The 27,796-nt window shown below is 36.8% G+C and overlaps 1 protein-coding gene and 1 long non-coding RNA gene across 2 annotated transcripts; both read left to right on the forward strand.

Annotated features, from left to right (window-relative positions):
• The first annotated feature begins 5,034 nt into the window (after positions 1-5,034).
• LOC148767493 (uncharacterized) lies at positions 5,035-6,235 on the forward strand. The gene is made up of 2 exons (XR_016033960.1): positions 5,035-5,701; positions 5,885-6,235. It is a non-coding gene; the product is annotated as an uncharacterized LOC148767493 (long non-coding RNA).
• Positions 6,236-15,009: 8,774 nt separating this feature from the next.
• On the forward strand, positions 15,010-17,925 carry LOC105966473 (F-box/LRR-repeat protein At3g26922). Its single transcript, XM_012991030.2, has 4 exons — positions 15,010-15,245; positions 16,254-17,141; positions 17,248-17,391; positions 17,496-17,925. The coding sequence occupies exons 1-4, from the start codon at positions 15,204-15,206 to the stop codon at positions 17,784-17,786; spliced, it is 1,365 nt and encodes a 454-aa protein (XP_012846484.2). The 5' UTR covers positions 15,010-15,203; the 3' UTR covers positions 17,787-17,925.
• Positions 17,926-27,796: the final 9,871 nt, after the last annotated feature.

Genomic DNA, 27,796 nt, shown 5'->3' on the forward strand with positions numbered 1-27,796 from the left:
CTTTCTGCAGACATCATGAGTTGGCTGCAATTCAGCTTCTGTGCTCTCTGTAGGAAGTATTGAGTCAGATGTGGTAACACTTGGCTCAACACCCTCTTCTCTTGATACTGGACTGTTTATATCTGGGCTCTCTGTGGCAGAAGTGTCTTCTTCTGTTGTTTCTCTTTCAGCAATTAAGTCATCAACTTCATCTTCAGCTGTTTTACTGCGGAGATCAGCAAAGTCATCAAATACCACATTTACAGATTCAATAATGATTCGAGTTCTTAGATTGTATACTCTATAAGCATGACTGTTATTAGAGTATCCCATAAATAAACACAAATCACTTTTTGAATCAAACTTAGCTAGATGATCTCTATCATTTAGAACATAGCAGACACATCCAAACACATGCATGTATTCTAGATTAGGTTTCTTACCATAAAGAATTTCATATGAAGTCATCATAGATCCTAATCTTAGATACACACGGTTTGAGATGTGACAGGCTGTGTTGACAGCCTCAGCCCAAAACCTCTTAGACAGATTTTTTGCACTCATCATCACCCTAGCCATTTCCTGGATGGTTCTGTTTTTTCTTTCAGCAATGCCATTTTGCTGAGGAGTTTTTGGAGCAGAAAATTCATGCTTTATACCCTTTTTATTACAAAATGCAAGAAATAAAGCATTCTCAAATTCTTTTCCATGATCAGATCTTATCCTACGTACAGAAACTTGAAATTGGGTTCTAACAAACCTGTACAAATTTCTGAATACTTCAAAAGTGTCTGATTTTTCTCTTAAAAAATACACCCAAGTATATCTTGAAAAATCATCAACACATACAAAGACATATTTTTTACCACCTAGACTTTCTACCTCTATAGGACCCATAAGATCCATATGTACAAGTTCAAAACAAATGGTGGTACCAACGGGTTGTAGCACTTTGTGTGGTACTCTAGTTTGCTTTCCCTTCAGGCATATTCCGCATATAGGAATGTCCTTGATCTTGAGATCTAGAATTCCTCTTATAGCATTGTACTTGTTGGGCAACTTCAGATTCTTGAAATTTGTGTGGCCTAGTTTCTGGTGCCACAGCTCTACTTCACTTACTCTTGAGCTCTTGCATGAGATGGTGTCACCTGTTTGATAACAATTATCCATTGATGTGGAACCTGTAAGTACACAATGATTTTGATTATCAAACACAGAACAACAGTATTTATCAAATTCTACACGTAGATCATCATCACACAATTGACTGATACTGATGAGGTTTGACCCCAATCCTTCAACATGTAGAACATTTGAAAGTTTTGGAAGTCCCTCAATACTGAGTGTTCCACGTCCAACCACTTTGCCTTTAGCTCCTCCTCCATAGGTTACACGTCCTCCATTTAGTGTGTGGTAGTTTGATAGAAATTCTTTTGTTCCAGTCATGTGCCTAGAGCATCCACTATCAAAGTACCATGAACCTGAAATGTTAGCATTTAAAGAGGTGTATACTGCCTTGCACAAAAGTTTACCTTTGGGAGTCCATATTTTACACTCCTTTTTGGTAGATTCTACCTTTTTCTTTGAGGTGTTCCTTGAAGTGTTGTGGCTTATTTTATACAACATTTTGTCACTGCTGAGTTTTTCACAAAATGGACGAATGTGTCCTGGTGAGAAACAGTAATGACAAACATAACCTCTTATTCTGGAATCTGGAGTGGTGACTGTGGACTTCCTGCAATCCTTTCTGTTTGCACCCTTTTCTTTTACAAAGACAATTTCTTTCTTCTTAACTGGCTTCATTTGTTTTTTGAACCCTAGCCCTTCATGTTTGTAGTGCTTTTCCATTGACACAATCTCTTCGAGTTTAGTTGTGCCAGTGTTCATCCTCTTGATTGCTAGAGTTGCCTTTTTGAGTTCTTCTTTCACCTTTGCCAGTTCAAGATCCTTCTTGGTGATTCCAACCTCCAAATGTGTGATTGTTTCTTTGAGGGAGGAATTTTCCTTGTTGGCTGCATCTAGAGCTTGAGTCTTCTTCTCCAGGTCAAGAGCTAGTTTCTTACACATTTCTTCCTCATCACTAGTTGCTTCAATGCTGGATTCTGCTGCATTTAAAGAAATAGAGTTTAAACATGTATAATGATCAGTGTTTAACTCAGAAATTTCAGTTACTGAAAGTGTTTCAGAAAGTGTTGCAGCATCCAGGGAGACTCTTTGTGATTCTGTTTCAGAAGCATTTCCAGTGATATATCTGACAGAGAGAGCTTGTTTAGTGGATTGCTGTTCCTCTGTCTGTTCAGGTTGCTCTTCCTCCTCATCACTGACAGCACAAATCAAACTCATTCCTCTTCTTCTTAAGGTATTTGCACACTCATTTGCATAATGTCCAAATCCTGAACAAGCCCTGCATTTAATGTGATCTAAGTTAGGTGGTTCAGAATTTGAACGAACAAATGAAGAATTTTTAGAAGTGTTCTGAGAAGGTGTTTGAGAAAATGTTCTCTGTGAAGTAGATCTGTTCCGGGGCTGAGTTTGTCGATTTTGCGAAGAGCCATCCGGAAATAATTGTCTGGGCTTGATTCCACCTCGCCTGTATACCCTATTGAATTTCTGAATTTGGAATGCAACATTGTTGAGACATTCCTCTGCATCATCATCAAACTCCGGAGCAACATCTTCTTTCTCCAATTCTGCCTGAAGTGCATTTGAGATAGCCTTTCCTTTCTCCTTTCTTTGATCTTCAAAGTTCATCTCTCTAGACTTTAGACTACCAATTAAGTCGTCCAGCCGTAGTGATGATGTGTCTTTGGCCTCCTCAATAGCAGTAACCGTCATGCTGAATCTTTCTGGGAGAGTTCTCAATACCTTATTCACCAGTGTCTCATTGCTTAAAGGACCACCTAAGGATTGAAATTCATTGGCTAAATCAATCAATTTCTCATTGTACTGAGAAATTGTTTCAGTTTCTTCCATTCTAAGTCTCTCAAATTTGGAAGAGAGTAATCTGAGCTTGGTTCTTCTGACACTATCTGATCCTTCACAATGTAGCTGTAGAACCTCCCATGCATCCTTTGCAGAAGTGCATACTGAGATCAATTTAAACATTGTTAAATCTACTGAATTGAAGATTGCATTCAACGCCTTGGAGTTTTGATTGGCATTTGATAGATCATCTGCTGTCCACCGTAACTCTGGTGTTGGAAATACATCCCCATCTGCATCTGTGATTGTTGGTGCCTTCCATCCAGTGAGAATGGATCTCCAGGCTCTCTCATCAATGGCTTTGATGTATGCCCTCATCTTGACTTTCCAGTAGGTGTAGTTTGTGCCGTCGAGTACAGGAGGTCGCATAGAAGCAGTCATCTGAGTGTCCATCACGAATTCGTTTCTGAAAAAATAGGAACAAACACTTAGTATACGTCAAGTGTTGGCTCTTGATGCCAATTGAAAGAATTTATGGTCCCGAATTCGTTTAATACAGAGGTGTTGTCTTAAATGTTGTGACACTTGAATAAACATGCAGCGGAAATAAAAGGAACAATACTCAGAATTGAAAAATGTTCACAAGTAAAAACTTGTGAACTTGCCATTTACAGGACGAAAACAAATATATTAAAATTAGTATTCTAAGAATACAAACAGAAGAGGTGCGAAAACTTCTTCCTTATGAATGAATCTTTTTCAAGATCATTCTTACAATCAAATCTAGATACTAAAAGAAAAATATTAAAAATTCTAGATTTCAAAGAATGTACTCATAAGGAGTACGTACAACAGATCCTAGGAAACACTCTAAAATTCTCGAGATTAAAACTTTAGTAACACTTTTTGTTTCTTCGAAATCTGTAATGTTCTTGAGTCTTGAGTTTGGTATTTATAGACTTGCCAAGCTTCCACTCCTCAGCCCATGATCTGCAAGAAAACCAACCACAAGAGCACTCAAGATAATGGGTTAGTGGGTTAGTTAGGAAGTTAAAATAAAACCCACAATTAAACCCACTAATCACTACTTAACCCACTAAGTAATAACACTTAGCCCACTAAGTAATAACACTTAGCCCACTAAGTAATAACTAAAATTTAGTTTGAAAGTAAGAGAGTTAAAAACACTTTTGTAAAATATAACAACGTGTTTCATAGGCTAACATAGAAATATTTGATTTGATTTGATTTTTTTAATATTAAATATGCTAATAATATAAAAAAACTAAAGTGACATAAACCATTTAATTGGACTATTACCTTAAATAGTGTATTCGGAATTAATGTATAACCAAATCAACCAAATAATTAGAGAATTTAGATTCAAATATGAAATGCATTACGATTTTGGAAAATGAATGAAAAATTAAAGGAATAGTTAATGCCACGTAAATGATGAGTAGGATGACACATAAGTGTGACGCATGTCGAATTTTAAAGGCATGATGGTTTCAATTTATATATTATATAGATTACTACTAGAGGAAGAAAATTTAAATATATGATAACTAAATTGTATTAAAAAAATACATTGGTGTGTGTAAGAGAGATAAAAAGAGTAAAAAAAAAACACAATATCCGAAGGGAATAAAATTTTGCTAGAAGATTCCCAAACCTGATTTGCTACGAAAGTTATTATAGAAAAACACTGTAAAATAGGAGATGAAAAAATATTAATAATTGGTTTTTGAAAAATTACAAATATGCAATTAGGGTTTCTAATAATAATAATCATAATCTTTATATATAAAAGAAAGGTTTTGCCCAATGTTATCAGAACCAAACTGGACGCAAAACCGGATAGGCATTTGGGTCACGGTTGGACCGATTCAACCGGGTTCGACCCGGGTTTTTTAATTTTCTTTTTTTTAATGTTGTAATTTTTTTAATTATTTTATTAATTTTAAACTTCAAAAATACTATATTTCTATATATCTTTTCCCACATTTTTCCATATTAATACCATATATCTCATTTCATTTTACTTTATTTTATTTTTTATTCACATTTCTTTTATCTCTCATTCCCATAACTTTCTCTCTCTTCCCACTTCCTTTTTTCTTTCTCCTTCACGTTGGCAGCCCCCCTCCCTCCAAAAAACCCTTCTTCCTTCTTTTCTTTTTCTTTTTCTTTTTCTTTCTCTCTATCTTTTCTCCATTTCTAGCCTCCGACCACTGAATTCAGCCCACGGCCGCCCAGATCCGGCCACCTATTAGTCTTTACAGCTCAGATCCGTCCACGGCCGGCCTCCGACCACCTGATTCAGCCGCTGCCGCGCAGATCCGCTCACGTAACAGCCTCTTACGGACGAGATCCGTCCACCATTTACTTGTTTTGACAAAAACCGGGATCATCAACCGGTCGCCGGTTTCCGGGTTTCGCCCAGTTGAACCGGGTTTCGGTCATTTGACCCCGGTTTTTTATTTTTCCCGTTTTGGAGCTCAAACCGGACCGCATTGTCGCCGGGTTGCGGTCGAACCGGCCGATCCGGTCCGGTTCTTATAACATTGGTTTTGCCCCAAAACCCTAATCCTATTTTTGTGAAATATTTGTAACCGTAGGGTTATTTTTGGTAACAATAAATTTATCCCCTAATAACTACTCCTACACTTCACGGTTGGATAAGTTTTTTTCTTCTTTATCCTCAATCTTTTTCTCCGTTCGAAGCACTCATACACGATCCACTGAGGTTAAAAAAAGGAAAAATCTTGATTTCTTTTGTACAGTTCGAAGCACTGAGGTTAGTTTTATGTTGTCCACTACTACAACTTTCGGAGCACTCATACACGATCCACAAAAAAACTGAACCACTTCATTAATTCAACTCCATCATAAATTACTACCCTATTTAAAGCTCATGAAGATATTTGGTAGTCAGAAATTATTTACCGAAATTATTTGATTTTTTTTTTCTTTTTTGCAGGGTAGTTGATTGCGGAAGCCATGTATGTATATTTTGTGAACCCTGAAGAATTTCCAATATATTCAAGGAACGAAGACCTTTTGAGTTTTATCAATATTTGTTTCTCGAAATTCGAAGAATGCAAATGAGTTTTATCAATATTTGGTTATTGAAATTTGAGGAATGCAAATATTTTTCTCAATTTTGCTTTATCATTTGACCTTTTCCTTTTTTATTTTTTTTTTCTTTTTTTTTTCTTTTGTGCATCACAATTTCAGACATAGAGTTAGTTAGTTCTTGAATGCGGAGTGATGACTGAAGCTACGAACTAAATCAAAAGTCTGATGAATAATACTTTAATATGTTCTTGAATGATGATTTCACATATGAACTAATCAAAAGTCAAAGACGTTTTTGGATCTAACAATGACTTTTGATTTTTAATTTATTATTTATGGTGTTGTTTTAATTTCTTTGTTTTTGTTTTTTTTGTTAGCCTGTTTTTCATCATAATCTAATTGCTTGGGCTTAACGATATATTTTTGGGGCTTAAGATATAGATCCCTAGTGACAAAACTAATTAGAACTAAATGACAAGTCAAACTAAACATTTGTTTCACATCCTTTATTAAATTCATTCCAAAAATGCCCTTCCATTCACAAATTCGAAATTTGCATTTAGTAAAATTCAAACTGCATTTATCATTTTTATTATACATTTAATATCTTATTTTTTCATCTAACATATTTTATTTTATTTTATTATTGTCGACTTTGTCGTCTTTACTTTTTCGCTTTTCCCTCCAGCATTTTTTACATTATTATAAACAACTTTATTTTTTTATTTATTTTTAACGTTTTACTGAAAATTACGTTTTCTTTTTCATTTTTGTTAAATAAAACAACAGATTTAAAAAACAAATATGGTGTACTGTGGTATACTATGGTGTACTATGGTATACTATAATTTATGATATTGAAAATCGTGAATGTTTAAAAAAAAAAAAAAACCATTCATAGTCGACTATAGACACCTATTGGAACCATAGTAATCCATGGTCACATACTATCGTTTTGAACCCTAGTCGCTACCCATTCGTATACACTCATAGTAATTCACAGACACCCGTAGTTATAAACGCTCGTAAAAAAACGAAACCCTAGATTTGTAATCACAGCCACCGGCCATAGCCATCGTTGTACATATCCCATACCCACCCTCCACCGTACCCGCGATCACAACCACAACCACTCTAACCGCATGTATACCGGTCGACTCCGTAGCCGCCGCCAGACCTGCCCATCCACGATAGCCGCCTTCATATCCACCGTCGCCTGCCAGGTCCACCATCCGCCACAGCCGTTTCTATAACCAAGCAAAGATCCGTCTCAAAAGAGTATACCAGTCATTGCCACTCCATATTCGACTTTATAATCAACCCACCGTGCCGTCCACCGCCATTAACACTCAGATCTGTAAAAAAGGAAGACAAAAATAGAGAAAATGAGAGGAGGGTTGGGGCGGCTTATAGAGAGAGAGATAGAGCCAAACAAAGAGATAGAATGAATTAGTGGTTACGGTGAATTCAAAGAGAGAGAAGGCGTGGGTTGGGGTGGGCGGCGCAAAGAAATAGGAGAGGAAAAAGAAGATGAAAAAAAAAAACCTAATTTTTTACTAGTTATATTAAGGGTATTTTCGGGTTAAACAAAAATCAAATGATGTGGGACATATTTTATTTAGAATTAAGGATTTAATTAAAATTTTCCATTTAAGGTTGTCATTAATATCTAATTAAGTTTGACTTAAGGGGTGTCAAGCATATTACCCCTATATTTTTTATGTGTTTCTGATAGAAGGTAAATATTTGGAGAGAAGAGAGAATAAACATCTCTCATGTTTATTGTGATATATATATATATTACATGTGTGAAAACCCTAACCCTTTACACAAGGGAACTAGGAGATATACATACCAATAATACAATATTTATCTATAATATATATATTAATAAAGATACATAGAGATACGGCTAATATACCCCCGCGGTCGAAACGGGAGATGGGCAAACATGCAGACTGGAGACGAACTCTCGAAAGAGAGGGGCCGGAAGTCCTTTGGTGAAGACTTCAGCGAACTGATGTGTGGACGGGATGTGGAGGACACGAACGTGTCCCAAGGCGACTTTGTCCCGGACAAAGTGTATGTCAAGTTCCACGTGTTTGGTGCGCGCATGTTGAACCGGGTTGCTGGACAGATAGACATCACTGATATTGTCGCAATAGACAATGGTTGCTTTCGTCGGTGGACATAGTAGTTCGGTCAGGAGGTTACGCACCCATGTCGTTTCAGCAACGACATTAGCTACAGCCAGGTATTCGGCCTCCGCACTTGAGCGAGAAATTGTCACTTGCCGTTTAGAGGACCAGGAGATAAGGTTGTCGCCTAGAAATACACAATAACCCGAAGTGGATCGGCGAGTGTCAGGGCATCCACCCCAATCGGCATCAGAGTACGCAATGAGAGATATGTCTCTAGAGCGGTAGAAGTGAAGTGTGTAGTCAAGAGTGCCGCGAAGATATCGCAAGATTCTTTTGAGGGCTGCCATGTGAGCTTCCTTTGGATCATGCATGAAAAGACAAATTTGTTGCACGGCATAAGAGATGTCTGGCCGTGTGAAAGTGAGATATTGAAGAGCGCCGACAAGACTTCGGTAGAGAGAAGTCGGCGACAGAGGGGCCAGAGTTGGCAGAAAGCTTTGTTTTGGTATCCGCTGGGGTGAAGCACGGGTTGCATGAAGTCATCTTAGCACGTTCAAGGATCTCCTCGGCATATTTACGTTGAGAGAGGACCATCCCCTCGGACGAGCGTGTAACAAATATGCCAATGAAGTAGTGTAGGGGGCCGAGGTCCTTCATAGCAAATTCTTGGTGGAGTTTGGTAATGATGGACTGAAGAGTGGCTGTGCTGGAAGCTGGTAGAACTATGTCGTCAACATACAGTAGGAGGTAAGCAACTGTAGAGCCAGTGCGATATACAAAGAGGGAGGTGTCCGATTTACACTCGATGAATCCAAGAGAGGTGATGTAGCCGGCAAATCTCTTGTACCACGCACGTGGTGCCTGTTTGAGACCGTAAAGAGCCTTTCGAAGACGACATACATGAGTGGGACGAGTAGGGTCAACAAAGCCAGGTGGTTGTTCGCAGTACACTGTTTCAGAGAGGTTGTCGTGGAGGAATGCATTCTTAACGTCGAGTTGATGGACCGACCAAGAGTGAGAGGTAGCAATGCTGAGAACTGTCCGAACAGTTGCTGGTTTGACCACCGGACTGAATGTTTCATCGAAATCAATACCGGGGCGTTGATCAAAACCGCGAACAACCCATCGAGCTTTATACCGTTCCAATGAACCATCAGCCTTCAATTTCTGCTTATATAACCACTTGCCACTGATAACATTAGTAGAAGGGGGCGGGGCACAATATCCGATGTGTTATTTTTAATCAAAGCAGTATATTTCTCAAGCATGGCCATACGCCAGTTTGGATCAAAGAGGGCATGGCGATATGTAGTGGGAGTTGGGGATGAGGTAGACATGGTAAGAGAAAAGGGAATTTTGGGTTTGTGAATACCGGCCTTCCTGCGTGTCAGCATAGGATGGTAGGGTGGGGGTGAGGAAGCGGGAGGAGCAGGTTGTGTTGCTGCTGGGTGTGGAGGTTCAGCCGGGTTGAGGGTCATGGGTGTAGTTGAGGGATGACTATCGGACGAACTGTTGGGACAGTAGGTGGTTCTAGAGTACTGTTGGACGAACTGTTGGGACAGTTGTGTGAAACAGTTTGTGGGGCTGGTTTAGACTGAGGAAGAAGGAGAAGTGGGTGCAGGGGTTCGGTCATATTAGAGGTGGGGGAGGTGTGTGAGGAGTCGGTGGATTCAGCAAATGAAAAACGAGATTCATCAAAGATCACATGACGAGAGATAATGATTCGACCGGTGGACCGATCAAGGCAACGATATCCTTTGTGCGATGAGGGGTGACCAAGGTAGAGCGAGGGGCGAGTTTGTGAGGGGTGGTGGCGATTAAATTAGGATAACAGAGACAACCGAAGACACGAAGGTGAGAGTAGGTGGATTTTGATTTGTATAGGGATTCATGTGGTGTGCGATTTTGTGTGGATTTGGTAGGGAGGATGTTGATGAGATGTGTAGCCATATGAAGGGCTTCAACCCAATAGGTGGGGGGGAGGGAAGCTTGAAAGACAAGTGATCGGATCATGTTTGTGATGGTGCGGATCATGCGTTCGGCATGTCCGTTTTGAGGTGAATGGTGGGGACATGAGAAATGGTGTAAGATACCGTGTTTGGCAAAGTATGTTTGAAAGTCAGTATTTTTGAATTCACGTCCATTATCACATTGTAAAGCTTTAATGGGGTGCTGAAATTGAGTTTGTATGAGTTTGTGGAACTGTTGGAACAGTGAAAAAACATCAGATTTATAGTGGATGGGGAAAGTCCATATATAGTGAGTGAAATCATCTATTAACACAAGGTAATATTTGAAACCAGAAATACTAGAAATATGAGAGGTCCATAAATTAGCATGAATAATTTCAAAAGGTGCAACGGTGATAGAATGACTAGTAACGAAAGGTAAGCGAAAATGTTTGCCTAATTGACAAGCATTACAAAGAGACTCCTGGTCTTTGGTACTATAAATGAAATTGGAAGAAAAAAGACGAGACATGACAGGTTTTCCCGGGTAGTCGAGACGACGATGCCATGTAGTAGAAGAGATATATGTAGTGTGAGCAATTAGGGCAGTTGCGGATGGGCTGGGAGAAGGGGCGCCAATAGGGTATAAATCACCGGAGCTATTGCACCTGAGGATGACTGCTCTGGTCCGGAGGTCCTTCACAGAAAAGCCATAAGGGTCAAATTCAACCGAACATGAATTATCTCTAGTGAATTTTCGGACAGACACAAGGTTCTTAATGATGTGAGGGGTGACATAGACATTGGTTAGACAAAACGGGGTAGAAGGTAGGATGGTGTGGCCAATTTTAAGGATAGGAACGGTGGAGCCATTACCAACGATGACATGCTTGGGGAAATTATTCCTAGGATTAAAAATAAAATGGAAATTACCTGAGTGAGGTGCCATGTGAGATGATGCGCCCGTGTCCATAAACCATTGAGGTTTCGATGACTGGAGAGTCAATGTGTTGAGATGAGTGGCAAGATATGTTGGCTGTAAGGCACCACTGTTCGATGAACTGTTGGAACAGTTCGCGTGCTGCTGTTAAGAAGGATAATTGTAGGCAGTGGAGGAGTGGCGAGATGTCGGATCGTGTTGTCCAACGAAATAAGCATGAGAGGAGCATGATAAGGACCAGGAGAGCTTGGGGGGGGGGGGGGGGGGGGTCCAAGAATTGATGAAGATGACTGAGGTGTAGAAGGGGCCCGCCAAGGTTGCGATTGGTTATGAAATTGATTATAACCGTAGTGTTGCATCGGATGTCGCGGCTGACCACGACCACCACGACGGTTTGTGCGACCGCCACCTCGCTGATTGCGCCAAGATCCACCACCTCGATAATTGTTGGGAGTGTTTGCCCAACTGTTGGAACTATTGGGGCGAGATGCGTAGAGGACAGTAGGGGCCTGCTCCGGTTCAGCAATGCGGTGTTCTTCCATCTGAAGTAGGGAACGAGTTTGGAGAAAAGATGGTAGCGGAGTTTGGAATGAGATTAGATTCACAATGGTCCCGTAATGTTTTGGTAGACCGTGGAGGGTTTGGAGGACGAGTTGCTTGTCCGACACGGGGTTGCCGACATCTGCCAAGTTGTCGGCAGTAGTTTTAAGAAGTTGACAATAATCATGGATCGAGAGAGATCCTTTATTTAGGGACTTGAACTGTTCTTCGAGTTGGATGGCCCGATAGTCTTCGTTGTCTGTAAGGAGAGAGGCAAGGACCTTCCACAGATCATGAGCCATTGCGGTTTTGGAGAGAACCATGCTCGAGAGGTCCTCGGTTATGGTGCCATAGATCCAAGATTGGAGGAGGTAATCCGCGCATTGCCACTCATCGACAGAGATGTTGGCGGGCTTTTCTTTGCCGAGAGAAGCGGCCTGCGGTGATGGTGAAGAAGTGGAATTTTTAATATCCAATGTCACAGGATTAAGGGCTTTGATGTTAGATATAGCATGAGCAAAATGAAACGGGTTGGAAATTATGGTCGGTGTTGGTGTTTCGTTGGTCATGGTGGATGAAGAGAAGAAGAAAGAACAAGAAAGACAAGAAAAAACAATTAAAGAAGAAGAGAAACGTCGGCTTAGGGTTTCTGGCTTGATACCATGATAGAAGGTAAATATTTTGAGAGAAGAGATAATAAATATCTCTCACGTTTATTGTGATATATATATTACATGTGTGAAAACCCTAACCCTTTACACAAGGGAACTAGGAGATATACATACTAATAATATAATATTTATCTATAATATATATATTAATAAAGATACATAGAGATACGGCTAATAGTTTCGGCTAATAGTTTCAGCGTGTTATCGGTACACGGCTTCGCAACCCTCAACCAATGGTTATTTCAATTCCTAATCTCCACCTACGTCATTTTTCAACAATTGTGAATACCCCCCGTTTGATCTTTTACTATACAATACTTTCATTTCATCGGTGTTAATATTTTCTGCACTTACTATACAAATATATATAATACATCGACATTCTCGTGCATATTGTTTGTACATTTTGTGCAGGGTTGACTTAATAAAGAGGTGCTAAGATTTTTTGTGTAGAACATATGATCTTCTATTTCATCTACGTGTCATGAAAAATCATATGTTCATGTAGTTGTTGTTTGTAAATATTGTTATTTTATTTAAACTCTATTTTTATGGTTAACCTTCACATGTTCATGTATATATTTTCACTTTGTTAGTCTACATTTATCTTATTCCATAGGTTTTTTTCCCGTGACATTACAAGTTAATACTGTTTAGATGGTGCTAAATCGACCAGTAAAGAATGTTTCATTTGTTAAATATGTATTATTTATTGTCTAACATAATTTTATAACACTATAAAATTATATATTTATCGTAGTACGAAAAAATATATGCTACAACAACAAAACTTTACGTGAGTAAAATTATGGAACATGTTAAATAAAGTAATAAAAATATAATTTAAATTCCACAGCTAAATATTTTAATATTTGCTCAATAGATTTCTTATTACAGTTATTATCATTATGTATTAAAATAATTATTTTCTTCCTTTTTAAAATGCTGCCCGTGCAATGCACGGGGCACAGTTGCTAGTAATAATAATAGTACAAATAATAGTAATAGTGCAAAACGGTCTCCATGGGGTGTAGCTCAACTGGTTCCGGGGTGATAAGTTGGAGTCTTTAATAGTGCAAAACGCAATTCAACTATTTTAACTATCCTTTAATTTTTTGGGAAAATTTGTTAGGCACCCTTTATGTTGGACTTATATGAGTGGAGATCCTAATTGCTCGATGAATATAGGTATAAGTTCTTTGACCCAGACGAATAATATAAATAAAATAAAATAATTGGTATATAGACGTAAACACCCTCAATTAATAATAAAGCAAATCTCATATATCACTCACTCTATCTCTCTCCAATCTCACGTATATATTTAATCCCTCATATCTCTCTCTCTCTCTCTCTCTCTCTCTCTCTCTCTTCTATGTTTTTTTTTTTATATTTTCCTTATTTTTTTGATGAAGAGATATTGTAGAGAAAGAAAAAATAAAAAATAAAAGATTTTTTTAGATTATGAGGGTGAAAGAATTAAAGAGGACCACAAAAATCCCCTCCCTCCTCCCAATTTTTTTTTCCAGTCAAAATTCGTATTGTGTCTTTCCTATGTAGATACTTCCAATCGTTTGTTGTTAGTAATTTCCGTTTGCAGGTTGGTTTGACTTCGTTTGTTGTATGAAGAATTGTGTTTAGTGTTGAGATTCGATTCATTTGGTTTACAATTTGCAAGGTATGTCTTAAGTTATATTTTACAAACACTTTGTTAAATATTTTTGTTGTTTGCAACGTGTTGCATAAACACTTTATTTTGTTGATGTTTTTAATGATACTGATTTTTTTTGCGATTTAATGTTTGCATTTTGCGAAGTCATAGGTATTTATTGCTTGCAGTTTAATAATGAAAGTTCTGCTGATTTTCTCTCTTCAGTTTGCTGTTTGCATTTGGCGAAATCATATGTAGTTTTTTGTTTGCAATTCAATAAAACAAATTTTGGATTTTTTTATCAGTTTGCTGTTTGAATTTGGCGAAATTATATGTATTTTGTTGTTCGCAATTCAGTAATATGAATTCTAAATTTTCATTTTGTTATTTGCAGTTCATATAGTCATAAACGTCGCGGTTCACAAAGTCATAAGCTGCGGTGGCGTTTTTAGAGTTTGAGTTTGTAAATTAAATAATATATTTGTTTAAAAAATAATTTAATTTTTTAGTTAATATTTGAAAGAGATGTATTTAAGAATTTGTTTAGATAGATAAATATTTGAGGAATTTGATTTGATTTGATTAAGAGTAATTTTACTACAATAAATATTATTAATTTATTAAAGGGTAAATTACAAACACCCCCTGAGGTATGGTCAAATTACAAAAACACCCCTCCTGTTTGGATAATTATAACCACCCCCTCAACTCCTCAAATTTAGTGAAATCTTCGAGATTATATGGAATATTATTACTTTTGTACCCGTTTTATCTCATTCAAACTCTACATTATGAAACAAGATGATCACAATATGTGATTTTTAGCTTGTATATATCAGTTTTTGGTGCATCGGAAACTGTATTTTTACACAAAATGAGTACAAACTAGAGCAAATTTCACGGAATCTAGATGATTATGTTGAATTTGGCACCATGAGGGTGGAGGTGTAAGAAAAAATCATAGTTTAAGGGGGTAGATGTAATTATCCAAACAAGAGGGGGGTTTTTGTAACTTGACCATACCTCGGGGGGTATTTGTAATTTACCCATTTATTAAAACATGAAAATTTTGATTTGAATTTATAGACATAAATTATAACATAAAAGGACTTATAACTAAATTTTAATGAGAATCACTACCAAAGGCCCAATGTGGAATGCGGGCTCCAAGAGCAGCGGCCCGAACTTAAGGCTCTTACCGGTTCATGTTAGAATTTCACTGCGACAAAATCGCTTGAGAGAAAAAAAGAATAAAAAAAATTACTATTTATATTTTGGATTGGAGAATTTATTATTGTTGTAATTTCGAGGTTTTTTGGTCGAAGCTCAATGAGTTTGGAAATTGATTCCAAGTTTCAATCCAAGATGAAGGTCAGCTTCCATTAAAACTGTTGCCTTTTGATCCGATATTTGTTACTAAAATTTGCAACTAAACCCTAATTTTCTCGGCTGATATTGCAATTCAAGCTCTGATACTGGGTTTTTGTTTTTCTTTCTTCAATTTGAACAAAAGGAAGATGAATAAATTAATTGATTAAGTTCTGTGGTGATTATGATCACCAATTTCGTATATTGCTTTGAATTGTAAGCCCTGTAAATTGAGTACTGTGATGAATAAGGGAAAAAGGGAATTAAGTTTTTTGCAGAATCAAAATCATGTTCTTTTCTTCTTTATTCATCTTATTAATTGTTGCAAAATATAATCACAATGGTATTAAGTTAGGGCAAATTACGGCCACCCCGAGTTATGGTCAAATTACGAAAACCCCCCTGTTTGGGTAATTATAGCCACCCCTTCAACTACGTATTATCTTACGAAAAAACCCCTCCAGATTTAAATTTAGGGATGTTAATTCGGTAAAACCGAACCGAGATTTAGGTACGCCGACATTTCGTACTGTTTATCGAACTGAATATACGATTTGGTTCGATAATAATCGAATTACATAAATTTTATGTAAAAATATTTAAAAGGAGAGGTGGCTGTAATTACCCAAACAAGAGGGGGGGTTTCGTAATTTGGCCATACCTCATGAGTGGCCGTAATTTGCCCTATTAAGTTATGAGGTGATTATGTCTGATAATTTCCTTTCGATGAAAACTGCAATGTACAAAAACCAGAGTGTTTCGTAGTGGGGAGAAGGAAAAACAATTATCCTGTTAGGTATCGTTTAGTTGGGGATATCACCATGATTATTTCAATAATTGAACTTTGTTTGATGTTTGGTAAATCCAATAATTTTCCTGGTCGGCCCGAAATAACATTTTATCTCGTCCTATCTTGCCTCTTGGGGAAATTATTTGTTCGTCCTTCAAATAATACAATTGCAATGTTTTTTTTTATCTGATGGGATTTTTTTTAATCTTTTTTCACTATAGCTCGATAATGATGGGATAAATCGGTTACCGGATGACATTCTCGTGGCTATCCTATCTTTGCTATCGCCAATTGAAGCTGCACGCACTAGTGTTCTTTCATCCCGTTGGATAAACTTGTGGAAACACACCTCTTCTCTCAAGTTTGATGCATACATCGGCGGCGCAGTTGACACAACTGCAAACCGCAAAAAGTTATCCGAAGTGGAGAGGGGAAAGTTTTTAAATCGGGTGAACTTCGTCCTCCAATCCCATGAAGCCATCACTTTGAACAAATTTATAATCCGTTATGATATAAGTGGTTCTGATACAAGGGGATACAATGAGTATACATTGCGTGTGGATGAAGTCACTCAGTGGCTCGAATATGCTTCCGCTAAAAAAGTTCCAATCTTGGAATTGAATTTTTCGCCCAAGTATGACGAGAGTTTAAGCTATCCTGGCCTAACTTGTGCTTTTCCCCACGAGTTTCTCACATGGAGCACTAGTGTTGACTTTAAGCCCCTCAAAGCGTTGACTTTGAAATTTATCGATGTGAATGGTGGAGCGATTGAGTTCTTTTTACGGAACTGCCCTTTGCTCGAAGAATTGATTGTCCACGAATCGAAAGAATTGTCGAATGTCGAAGTTTGTGGGTCGTCGCTCGTTTTGAAACGCTTAGAGATATGTTACTGCCGGAATATGAAACTCGTTAGGGTTTCGGCTCCGAATCTTGTTTCCCTTACTGTTCAAGAACTTGAAGAACTCGTACTCGAAAATGTCCCGATGCTTGTTGAATTGTCTCTTCCTTGGGGTTTTGGTGAAATTTCCGGAGAAAAATTATGTGACGCAATTTCTTGCTGCAATTTGCAATTGGAGGTTCTTACGTTGAAGGTTCTTCAAAACCCAAAGGTTGGACACAATTGAATTTGTGGGTTGTTATTATCGATACGGTTTTATTTTGTGAATTATATTATTAATTTCTATTCTTTTTCCGTGATTTGGTTTAAAATCGCAGAAAGGTATTGAGCTATGCGAGTTTCCCGAAATGCCTAGATTGAAGAAGTTGGTGGTTGGATATCGGGCGATGAATGAAGAAAGTGTCGATCTACTCCCTTATTTGATAAGTGCAGCACCTTACATACATGAATTTGTTTTAAACGTAATTAATTCGTCACTCAAGTTAGTTTTGTTTTGATATTTTCATTTTTATTAGCAGCACAAACTTACCACTTGGATTTGTTTTTTGTCCGACACTATATGCAGTTACACTCGTCTAGTATTTCAACGTTGAAGAGTATTACGAGGTTTCCACACAAGCAAATTAAGGTTGTCAAGTTTCATGGCTATAGAGGTCACAAAATTCGTATTGAACTGGTGAGCTACTTTTTGCAGAATTTTGTCAATCTTGAGAAATTGATTATTGATCCCCGAACATTTTTCTTCCGCGAACAAATTCCCCGTATTAGTTCAGTTCCTATACAAACTGCAAGGCGTCGAGCCAACGAAGAACTTGCAGCAGAAATACCCGATCGTGTTGAATTAGTTATTCTTTAAGTACTCTGCTTTTTTTTTTTGGATGTATTTATGAGTTTAAACTACGATTCGCTTATGATATTGTGATCGTAGATACTATCGGATACTGAAAGCTGTCAATGATTATTTAAGTTGTGCATAGATTTTTCAATTTGGTTAATGATTGTTAAACTAAAATCTTGAATCTTGGGTGCACCACACTAATTCGCAGAAATAGGGAGGTGAAATTGAGTATTTTAAATTCAAAGATGGTTGTGAATTGAGAGTTTTTTTTTGTAGTGGAAATAGCATCACTCAAGAAATAACTCAGCTATTAGAAAATTACGAAAAACACTTATTATTAACCCATTTCTGCAACAAACCTACGGTGTTATGGGTTTTAATAGTATTTTTGCCTACGTCGATTGCGACTATTAATGCTCAGTTTCGACCGTGCATAATATACCCTCCAAATTTACCCACTCCACTAGTATTGTCACCGATATATTGTCGATCTCCACTGCCACCGCAACCACCGCCATCGATATTTTGTCGGTCTCCTCCTCCACATCCACCACCATCACTTGGATCTGCATAGCCGCCTCTACAACCATCACTGATATTTTGTCGACCTCCACCTCCACCTCCACCACCTCCATCGCCTCCGCCACCATCTTCCCCAGCACCTCCACCTCTGTCACCACCGCCACCTCCACGTTTTTGCTTGGTATTTCTAAGATTCTGTTCACCACCATCACCACCAATTGTCTGATCACATTACATAATTGACGATTGACACCTACTGAAAATAATGTCATGAGTCCTTTACTACTTCCAAAAACTTATATTTCCATCATCATCTTAAACCTCTCCTCCATCATCTTTCTGATTGGGAGGGTGGTTTTTACTATCATATAAAACTAAAAAGCCGTCCACGAAATATAAAGAAAATTTACTGAAAAACACCTAGGGCTACGAGAATTCAAAAAATAATATATATATAACGTAGTCAGAAACTCTAATGGGATAATGAATTGGATACGTTATTCCGATAGGGTTCTAACGGACTATTGGTTTCAGAAAGTGGTGGAGACAACAAATAGCTATGGGTGATTTAAGAAATGTTCGGGAATGTTCGGGGAGCCATGTCACCCCATAGCTCTTTGTTGTCTTCACCACTTTCTGAAACCAATAGTCCGTTAGAACCCTATCGGAATAACGTATCCAATTCATTATCCCATTAGAGTTTCTGATTACGTTTCAGGGGGCTAAGTGTAATTATCGATACCACAGGGACCTTACAGTTATTTAAGCTTACCTCAGGGGGGTGTGTGTAATTTACCCTATATATATATATATATATATATATATATATATATATATATATATTTATTTATATATATATATATATATATATATATATATATATATATAACACCCTCCATGACTTTTACTTAACTAAGAAATGCTTGGAAAAATGGTCTTTATTAAAGTTTTGATACGATTTCAACCTTGAGAAACCTGACGTGATTCATGAGCGAGCTCATGAGTATTATTCGTCTTGTTGTTTTCATGGGTGTATAATTTTTTTATTGCCATTAAAACTCAAAAAACCTTAATAAAACTGGACAAACATTCAGTTTGAAGGAAAAAATAGAACATTAGTTAAAACCTACTTTTAATAAAAATCGCAATTCCATAAACAACGCAACAGACGAAATCCTCATCTGATGTTTCAATGAATTGATATGACTTTTTTGAAACATTCCTGAAATTGCAAAATGTAATTTCAGAGACGAAACGACGCCGGATCACCGAAACCTAACGTGATTCATGAGCCAAGCTCATTAGTTTTATTCGTCGGTCTGTTTCGCTTGGGATGTGATTCTTAACCTGCTATTCAAACTCAAAAAACCTTAATAAATCTGGAAAAACGACCATTTTGCAGAAAAAATTGAAAATGAGTTAAACCTAATTATAATAGATCTCCCAATTCCAGAAACAAGTCAATGGACGGAATCCTCATCTAATGTTTTAAAGATATATGAATTTTCTAAAATTTCCTAAAACACAAAATTTAATTTTTATGCGTCAAAAAGACGTTAGATCACCGAAATCTGATGTGATTCATTAGCAAGCTCTTGAGTATTGCTCGTCTGACTATTTTTATAGGGGTAGAGTTTTTTAAATGCTATTAAAAATAAAAAAAACTTAATTAACCTAGAAAAACGATCATTTTGAAGTCAAAAATAGAAAATGAGTTAAAACCTAATTTTAATAGAACAAGCAATTCGAGAAATAACACAACTGACGGAATCCTCATGTGATATTTCAATGAATTGATATGAATTTTCTATAACTTTCCTAAAATAGAAAAAAATCGTTATTAAGTGGCGAAACGATGTCGGATCACCGAAACCTGACCTGATCCATGAGCGGGCTCATGAGTATTGTTCGTCTAGCTTTTTTTTATAGGGTTAGAATGTTTTTGTTGCCATTAAAACTCAAAAAACCTGGAAAAACATTCACTTTGAAGGAAACATAGAACATGAGTTAAAACCTACTGTTAAAAGAAATCGCAATTCCATAAACAACTCAACTGACGAAATCCTCATCTGATGTTTGAATGAATTTATATGACTTTTCTAAAATATTCCTAAAATTGCAATATTTAATTTAAGAGACGAAACGATTCCGGATCATCGACACCTGACGTGATTCATGAGCCAAGCTCATTAGTTTTATTCGTCAGTCTGTTTTCGCTTGGGATGTTTATAAGGTGCTATTCAAACTCAAAAAACCTTAATAAACCTAGAAAAACGATCATTTTGAAGAAAAAATAGAAAATGAGTTAAAACCTAATTAAAATAAATCTTCCAATTACATAAACACCCTAATGGACGAAATCCCCATCTAATGTTTCAATTAATATATATGAATTTTCTAAAATTTCCTAAAATAGCAAAATTGTTGTAAATAGTATGGAATGTGTGGTTTCCTAACATACCCACTTGATGGTTTTCAACCTCCCACTAGTGTAAACTTCCCACACCTTAGTCCCATGATGTGTGCAGGAAATAACTTCCATGGAACTTCCATTTGTAACTCCTCCTTGTAACTTCCGGTGGCTTACACCTATATTAATGAGAAAAACTCCCTCCCCATGGATACCCACAATTTTCTCTCTACGGATTCTTGTTCTTTGCATTCTCTCATTCGCTCTCCATTATCGTTATTATGTTCTTATGTATTTCCACAAACACAAACCAAAGAGCTAGATAAATAGGCCATTTTACAACACGTTATCAGCACGAAATGCTCGTTGTGATTGTGGAAAGACAATCGTTCGTGGGACTAGGATACTTGAAGAATTTGTGATTCAGGTGCTCGTGAAAAATGAACCATTTTTGGCACGTGGATGCTTGAAGAACTTGTGATTCGAGTTCGTTCGTGAAATGGTAATCTTGTTCGATGAATACAATATATTCTTCAACATTTGGGTTTAAGCGTTTCAAGTAAGCCGTAATCCCTTGCAATTTCGATTTCATAAGAGATGCACTAGATCTATTTAATGGCATGAAATGCATGAAGTACATATTTATCTTCAAGTCATTACTTCATCTATACTGTGGATAATTTCAAAATATGATGTGATTCGTAATTATTGGAAGCATGCTTAATTATGTTACAGTATGGTATAAATATCACAATGATTGTTTTTGGTATGTGGTGTAGCAAATTATTTTATCATTTGCATTCATTCCGGATTCAATGAATAGCGACGATAAATGTGTGATTGTATATTGTCAAATGATTATAGTACCTTGCTGGTTTATTTCATGTTTCGAGGATTTGATATGAAATTGTATTATGAATGTTTTATCATAATATTTTAGAATACAGTGCACTAAGAAGCTTATGAATAAATATGCACTGTAGAATGAGGGGTGAATATATTTGATGATGAATGTGAAATTGTTTATGTTTCTTACTGAACGTGATTGTAGGCATATTAATATTTTGTTTTCTTGGTTGAATTTGTATTGCATGAATTGTTAGAAAATTTTGCTACAATTACTTGGTCATTTGATTTTAAGATGATCTAATGCACTGCTGATACTTGATAACATTATGGATCTGTTTAGTTAATTCATGATTATCTACCGGAATAATTTCAGAATTAGTTCCTTGAATTTATATGAGATTTTACATGCTATATATTGTTTATATTATTTAGCATGTTATATTTTGTATATTTGACAATTTACAAAGTCTTAATTGCATGAAGATTTTGGTCCATCTCTAATGGAGAATTTTATTCAATTGATCCATATTTGCCATATGTAATTTTGTGATATGAAAACGGTAAACAATATTTTGTTTGTCGTTATGGTTTATCGTATGAAATCCATGAATGTGTATGAACATGTGGTGTATGAATTATTAGACCGGAAGTTCTAATATGTGCAAAATATTCATGAAATTGTTTATGGAGGTTACATTCCCATAAAACAATAATACTCATTATTCTATTTGATTTGAGATGAAACACATGAGCAAACTCGAGTTTACCCAACTTAATGTACTTGGTGAAAGTTTTTTTTGGTTGGAGAATGGATGTTAAGATCCATAAGCTTAGTGAGCAATTGAGAATGGTTGTTTTTGAGTATAATTTATTAGGTAAATAAAGCCCAGAAGGCTGAGACTATGTTTCTGATTACGAGATAATTAGATGAAATCCTTCGTTTGGAATATTCATCGAACGAGGGTCCTCATAAAGAATGGGATACCCTGACTAGTCGTTTGATTACCAAAAGACAATACGCTTGCCTGAAGCAAGGAGCAAATGTTCATAAACGATTTGTATATGACCTTTAAAATCCGAATAGAGCTCAAAATCAGAACATAAATATATGTTTTATATATAGTGGATCTAAGAATTGGTCGCGCACCTGAAGTGCGAGGAACATTGGGGTTGGGTATGCAAATAATAATGCACCAACATCGACTGATTTGGTAGATGTTAATATCTCGTGGAGGCCGTTACTCAACTCCCATACTTGGGCACATCTGACCAAATGATCCAGGTTGGGATATGATTGAAGTGTTGATTTCATGAAATATGCATTATGGTCATTTATGCTCTAGCTATTAGTGTATAGAATTTCAATCATCGCATTTCATATGCTCATGTTATGAACTGTATTCGTATGTGGATCATGTTTAGTTTATGCTCTGGACCATATGTTTATGTCACTATGTGTTCTAAATTAATTATTATGTTATTCAGTGGTGTTTGCTTGTTGAATTTATTTAGTACCTGAAGTACTGAATATATATGATTAAATTTATATAACTCTGTAGACATGACATGTGGGGATAAATGTCTGGCAGATAGTGCGACTACACATACTATCCTTAGAGATAAGTCGTATTTTTATTAATTTCATGTCTATTTGTAGGAAGACCTCTTTGATAACTAAATGAGGCACATGTAGTTTTGATAGATGATTATGGTAATGTCTACATTATGTTATTTTATGGCACAATTTTGCCCATTGAAGTAGCTCAATTTTTTCCTCCACGTTCCAGTAGAACGTTGTTAAACTTTAAAGATATTTGAGCTAATGGTTATTATGTTGAAATCATTGAAGCCAAGAAATCGAATATATGTGCATCATCTCTAACATGTACGACCAGAAGCGTACATTGGGAAAATTAGAGGAATTTTTCGACACGGTTATGTAGAACCACAATTTGTATGCCAGAAGCATAAGTTGTCGATTGCTCGAAATCAAGTAATTTGATTATATGTCAGCATACGCACATACATATAATGATTCAATTCATTTCTTGGAGGTAATCCAAGGAGATATATGTGGACTATGTATCACCATCTTTAACTAAAATTTAAAACCTAATATAGGCGATCTCTTACCCGCTCAAATTGCGGACTGTCACTTTGATGAGACTGTCTTCCCGCCGTTAGGGGGAGGAAAGAACGTTCACACTACCGTTCCTGAAGAACGGCGTGAAGTCGTGTGAGACGACCCCACAGTGTCTCATCAAGATCCCCTACATCAGAGAATTGATACATAGATTAATAGATCATCCATACTAATGTTCCTGAAGAACGACGTGAAGTCGTGCGGGATGAAAATATAGATTTGCAAGTAATGTGCATCGTAACGTTCCCGAAGAACGGCGTCAAGTCGTATGGCACGACTTAGAAATCTGAAAAGAACGTCCATACTAATGTTTCTAAAGAACAATATGAAGTCGTGTAGAACGAATAATGCCAGACTCATTCTCTGATTTGAAAAAGTGACGAGATCTCAAGTAAGCCAGCAATGGCAGATGTCCTAGAAGGACAATTACGGGTAGGCCATCAATCCATGCTAACTAGTCTTGCCTCCCTTCCTAGGATAGGGGGAGCGCAATGGGACCAAATGATTTCTCACCCCCGGAAGTGGATGAATGTCCAACAATTGAATCCGGTTAGCACTAGTATAAATGGGATCCCACTTGATCCATCTCATAAAATAATTCCGGACTATGGATTCGTCCTGCAGACGAAGTCGGGGGACGCCTCGACATTAATATCCATTCCGTGAATAGTAAAAACTCGGTTAGTTATTCATGCATGAACGAGATGTGGTATTGGGATGAAATGATCATCGATGATAAACTTCCCTACACAGTAGCTACTGAATGTTTTAACGAGTGATTGATAAAAACCTCGATCAATTGATAAGTGTAAACAAATGGATGATGGCCGAAATCAATCCAAGCTGAATTTGATTCCTTGATAAAATGGAGAGTGTAGAGACCAGTAGTTCCTACAACTCCTTGAATTTCACCCATGAGATATAAGTGAGTACTCACAAAGAAAAGAAACGAGATTGGGAGCCAAAAAGCTCATCTCATACCTCAAAGGAGATTGGGAGCCATTAAGCTCATCTCATAGCTCAAGGAATGAAATGAGATTGTGAACCAGAAGATTCATCTCATAGCTCAAATGAGATTGGGAACTAGAAGATTCATCTCATAGCTTAAACGAGATTGGGAGCCGGGAGACTCATCTCATAGCTCAATCAATGAAATGAGATTGGGAACCAGAAGATTCATCTCATAGCTCAAATGAGATTGGGAACCTGAAGATTCATCTCATAGATTAAACGAGATTGGGAGCCAGAAGACTCATCTCATAGCTCGAACGAGATTTGGAGCCAGAAGACTCATCTCACAGTACAATGATTTATGGGCAAATGAGATTGGGAGCTCGAAGACTCATCTCATAATTCAAAGATTCCTCAGAATACTGAGATTGATTTTAAAGAGGTATACTCTTTCATGGTGAATGTTATTAAATACGTGGTCACAAAGTATCTAATGAGAATCTAGATACAAGTATTTATATGAAAGTTCCAGAAGGACTTCGATTTCCCGAAGCAATTAGTTCCAGATCACGGAACATAAACTCAGTTGGGCTGAGATGTTCACTTTAATTATGACTAGAAATATTCTAGAAGAATATAAGACAATTGCCTAAGTGAACAATTGCTCGGAAGAGAATATGTGAACAATAATTGGTTTTGATTGTTCCTATTACTACAATTTATATAAAGGACATAAACTTGATTTAGACTAGAAGTCAAGTAAGAAAAACTCAATTGTTGAAAATTTGAGTTCAAGATCAAAGATCTAAAGAAGACTAATTTCTTGTCCCTACCGACTTCAAATTTATCATGTCAATTGAATTTTTGTCCATCAATCGAATTACATCCAGAAGATGTTATGGATAAAGATAAATTATCGAGTAACACCTATAGAAGTTGGAAAGTGGAATAGGTCCAATGATTCATTTCGTCCCATGGAGAAGGACGAGGAAGTGTTAGCACCAGAAGTGCCATATGTAAATGCAATATATGCATTATTATGCTTAACTCCATGTACTCGATATGATTAAGATTTTTCGGTAAATTTATATGATAGACTTATCTCACCTTACTCTATGCATCAATGAATGAGGCGAAACTTGTGGTTTATATTGGCATTCACTAGAAGTCATATCCACAAAAGGCTCGTTCCCAATCCATGGTTAAGTATTGGGAAAATAGCTATGTCTTGGGATTCTATGAAATGTACATCGGTTGTCACTAGATCAAATCATGCATGATGTTTGTTTCACAAGATAGTGAATGAATGCACTTGGCCTGAAGCCATGATTATGCATGTTCGAGATTCCTGTGAATCGACTAACACAAAAGATCCTACGATATTGTATTTTACTGTAATACAGTATGCATTGAGCAAATGAAGACGGGCTTCATTAAAGTGATAACTCCATGTACATAGCTTTGAAGTTTCCTTCAATCAACAACAATAAGAGCTGAAATGATCCAGCAGATCATGATTTAAGTTAACTACGCAAACTTATTTACTAAGTCTTCGCCTAAAGTCACTATGAAAATTCATGTTAAGGCTTTTGACTTGCGTAGATTATACAAGCTCGCTCCCTTGTAGACATCAGGGGGAGTTAACTTGAGGGGGAGTACCCTGTAGGTACTCAGTATCCAGAAGATACCCGAGTGCCCTGTTGTACTCTTTTTCCTTCGTGCGAGGTTTATTTTTCCCACAGGGTTTTAGTTACTCGACAAGGTTTTAATGAGGCAACATTTGTTGATTGAAAAGATTGTGCGTTGTACTCTTTTCCCTAACCGAGATTGTTTTTTTTCCAATGGGTTTTATGACTCGGAAGGTTTTAACGAGGCAACACAAAAAGCACAATAGTGGTTTGATAGGAACCCAAGGGGGAGTGTTGTAAATAGTATGGAATGTGTGGTTTCCTAACATAACCACTTGATGGTTTTCAACCTCCCACTAGTGTAAACTTCCCACACCTTAGTCCCATGATGTGTGCAGGAAATAACTTCCATGGAACTTCCATTTGTAACTCCTCCTTGTAACTTCCGGTGGCTTACACCTATATTAATGAGAAAAACTCCCTCCCCATGGATACCCACAATTTTCTCTCTACGGATTCTTGTTCTTTGCATTCTCTCATTCGCTCTCCATTATCGTTATTATGTTCTTATGTATTTCCACAAACACAAACCAAAGAGCTAGATAAATAGGCCATTTTACAACAAAAATTAATTTTTAAGTGTCAAAAAGACGTCAGATCACCGAAATCTGATGTGATTCATGGGCAAGTTCATGAGTATTGCTTGTCTGACTGCTTTTATACAGGTAGAGTTTTTTAATTGCAATTAAAATTCCAAAAACCTTAATAAACCTAGAAAAACAATCATTTTGAAGGAAAAGTAGAAAATGAGTTAAAATCTAATTTTAATAGAACACGCAATTACAGATATAACGCAACTGCCGGAATCCTTATCTGATGTTTCAATGAATTGATATTAATTTTCTAAAACTTTCCTAAAATAGAAAAAAATCATTATTAAGTGGCGAAACGAAGTTGGATCACCGAAACCTGACGTCATTCATGAGCGAGGTCGTGAGTATTGTTCGTCTTGCTGTTTTTATAGGGGTAGAATTTTTTTAATGCCATTAAAACTCAAAAATCCTTAAGAAAAACATTCACTTTGAAGGAAAAATAGAAATTGAGTTAAAACATAATTTTAATGGAACTCGCAATTCTGGAAACAACGCAACTGCCGAAATCCTCATCTGGTGTTTCAATGAATTGATATGAATTTTCTAAAACATTCATAAAATAACAAAAATATAATTGAAGAGACGAAAAGACGTCGGATCACCGAAACCTGACGTGATTCATGAGCATAGCTCATGAGTTTTGTTCGTTGGTGTGTTTTGCTTTGGATGGGGATTTTAACGTGCTATTCAAAATCAAAATACCTTAATAAACCTGGAAAAACGATCATTTTGCAGGGAAAATAGAAAATGAATAAAAACCTAATTTTAATAGAACTCGCAATTGCAGAAACAATGCAACTCGCAGTTGCAAAAGCAATGCAACTGACGGAATCGTCATCACATGTTTCAATGAATTGATATGAATTTTCTAA

The sequence above is a fragment of the Erythranthe guttata genome, chromosome 10 (genome assembly GCF_056151865.1).
Source record: "Erythranthe guttata isolate IM_541 chromosome 10, IM_541, whole genome shotgun sequence".
In the NCBI taxonomy this organism is placed as follows: Eukaryota; Viridiplantae; Streptophyta; class Magnoliopsida; order Lamiales; family Phrymaceae; genus Erythranthe; species Erythranthe guttata.

Bases quoted from the DNA above. Each gene is read 5' to 3' on its own strand.
- LOC105966473 (XM_012991030.2), top strand. From the start codon at position 15,204: ATGAGTTTGGAAATTGATTCCAAGTTTCAATCCAAGATGAAG. The intron at 15,246-16,253 runs GTCAGCTTCCAT...TTTTCACTATAG, and splicing joins AGTTTCAATCCAAGATGAAG to CTCGATAATGATGGGATAAA. The intron at 17,142-17,247 runs GTTGGACACAAT...TTAAAATCGCAG, and splicing joins AGGTTCTTCAAAACCCAAAG to AAAGGTATTGAGCTATGCGA.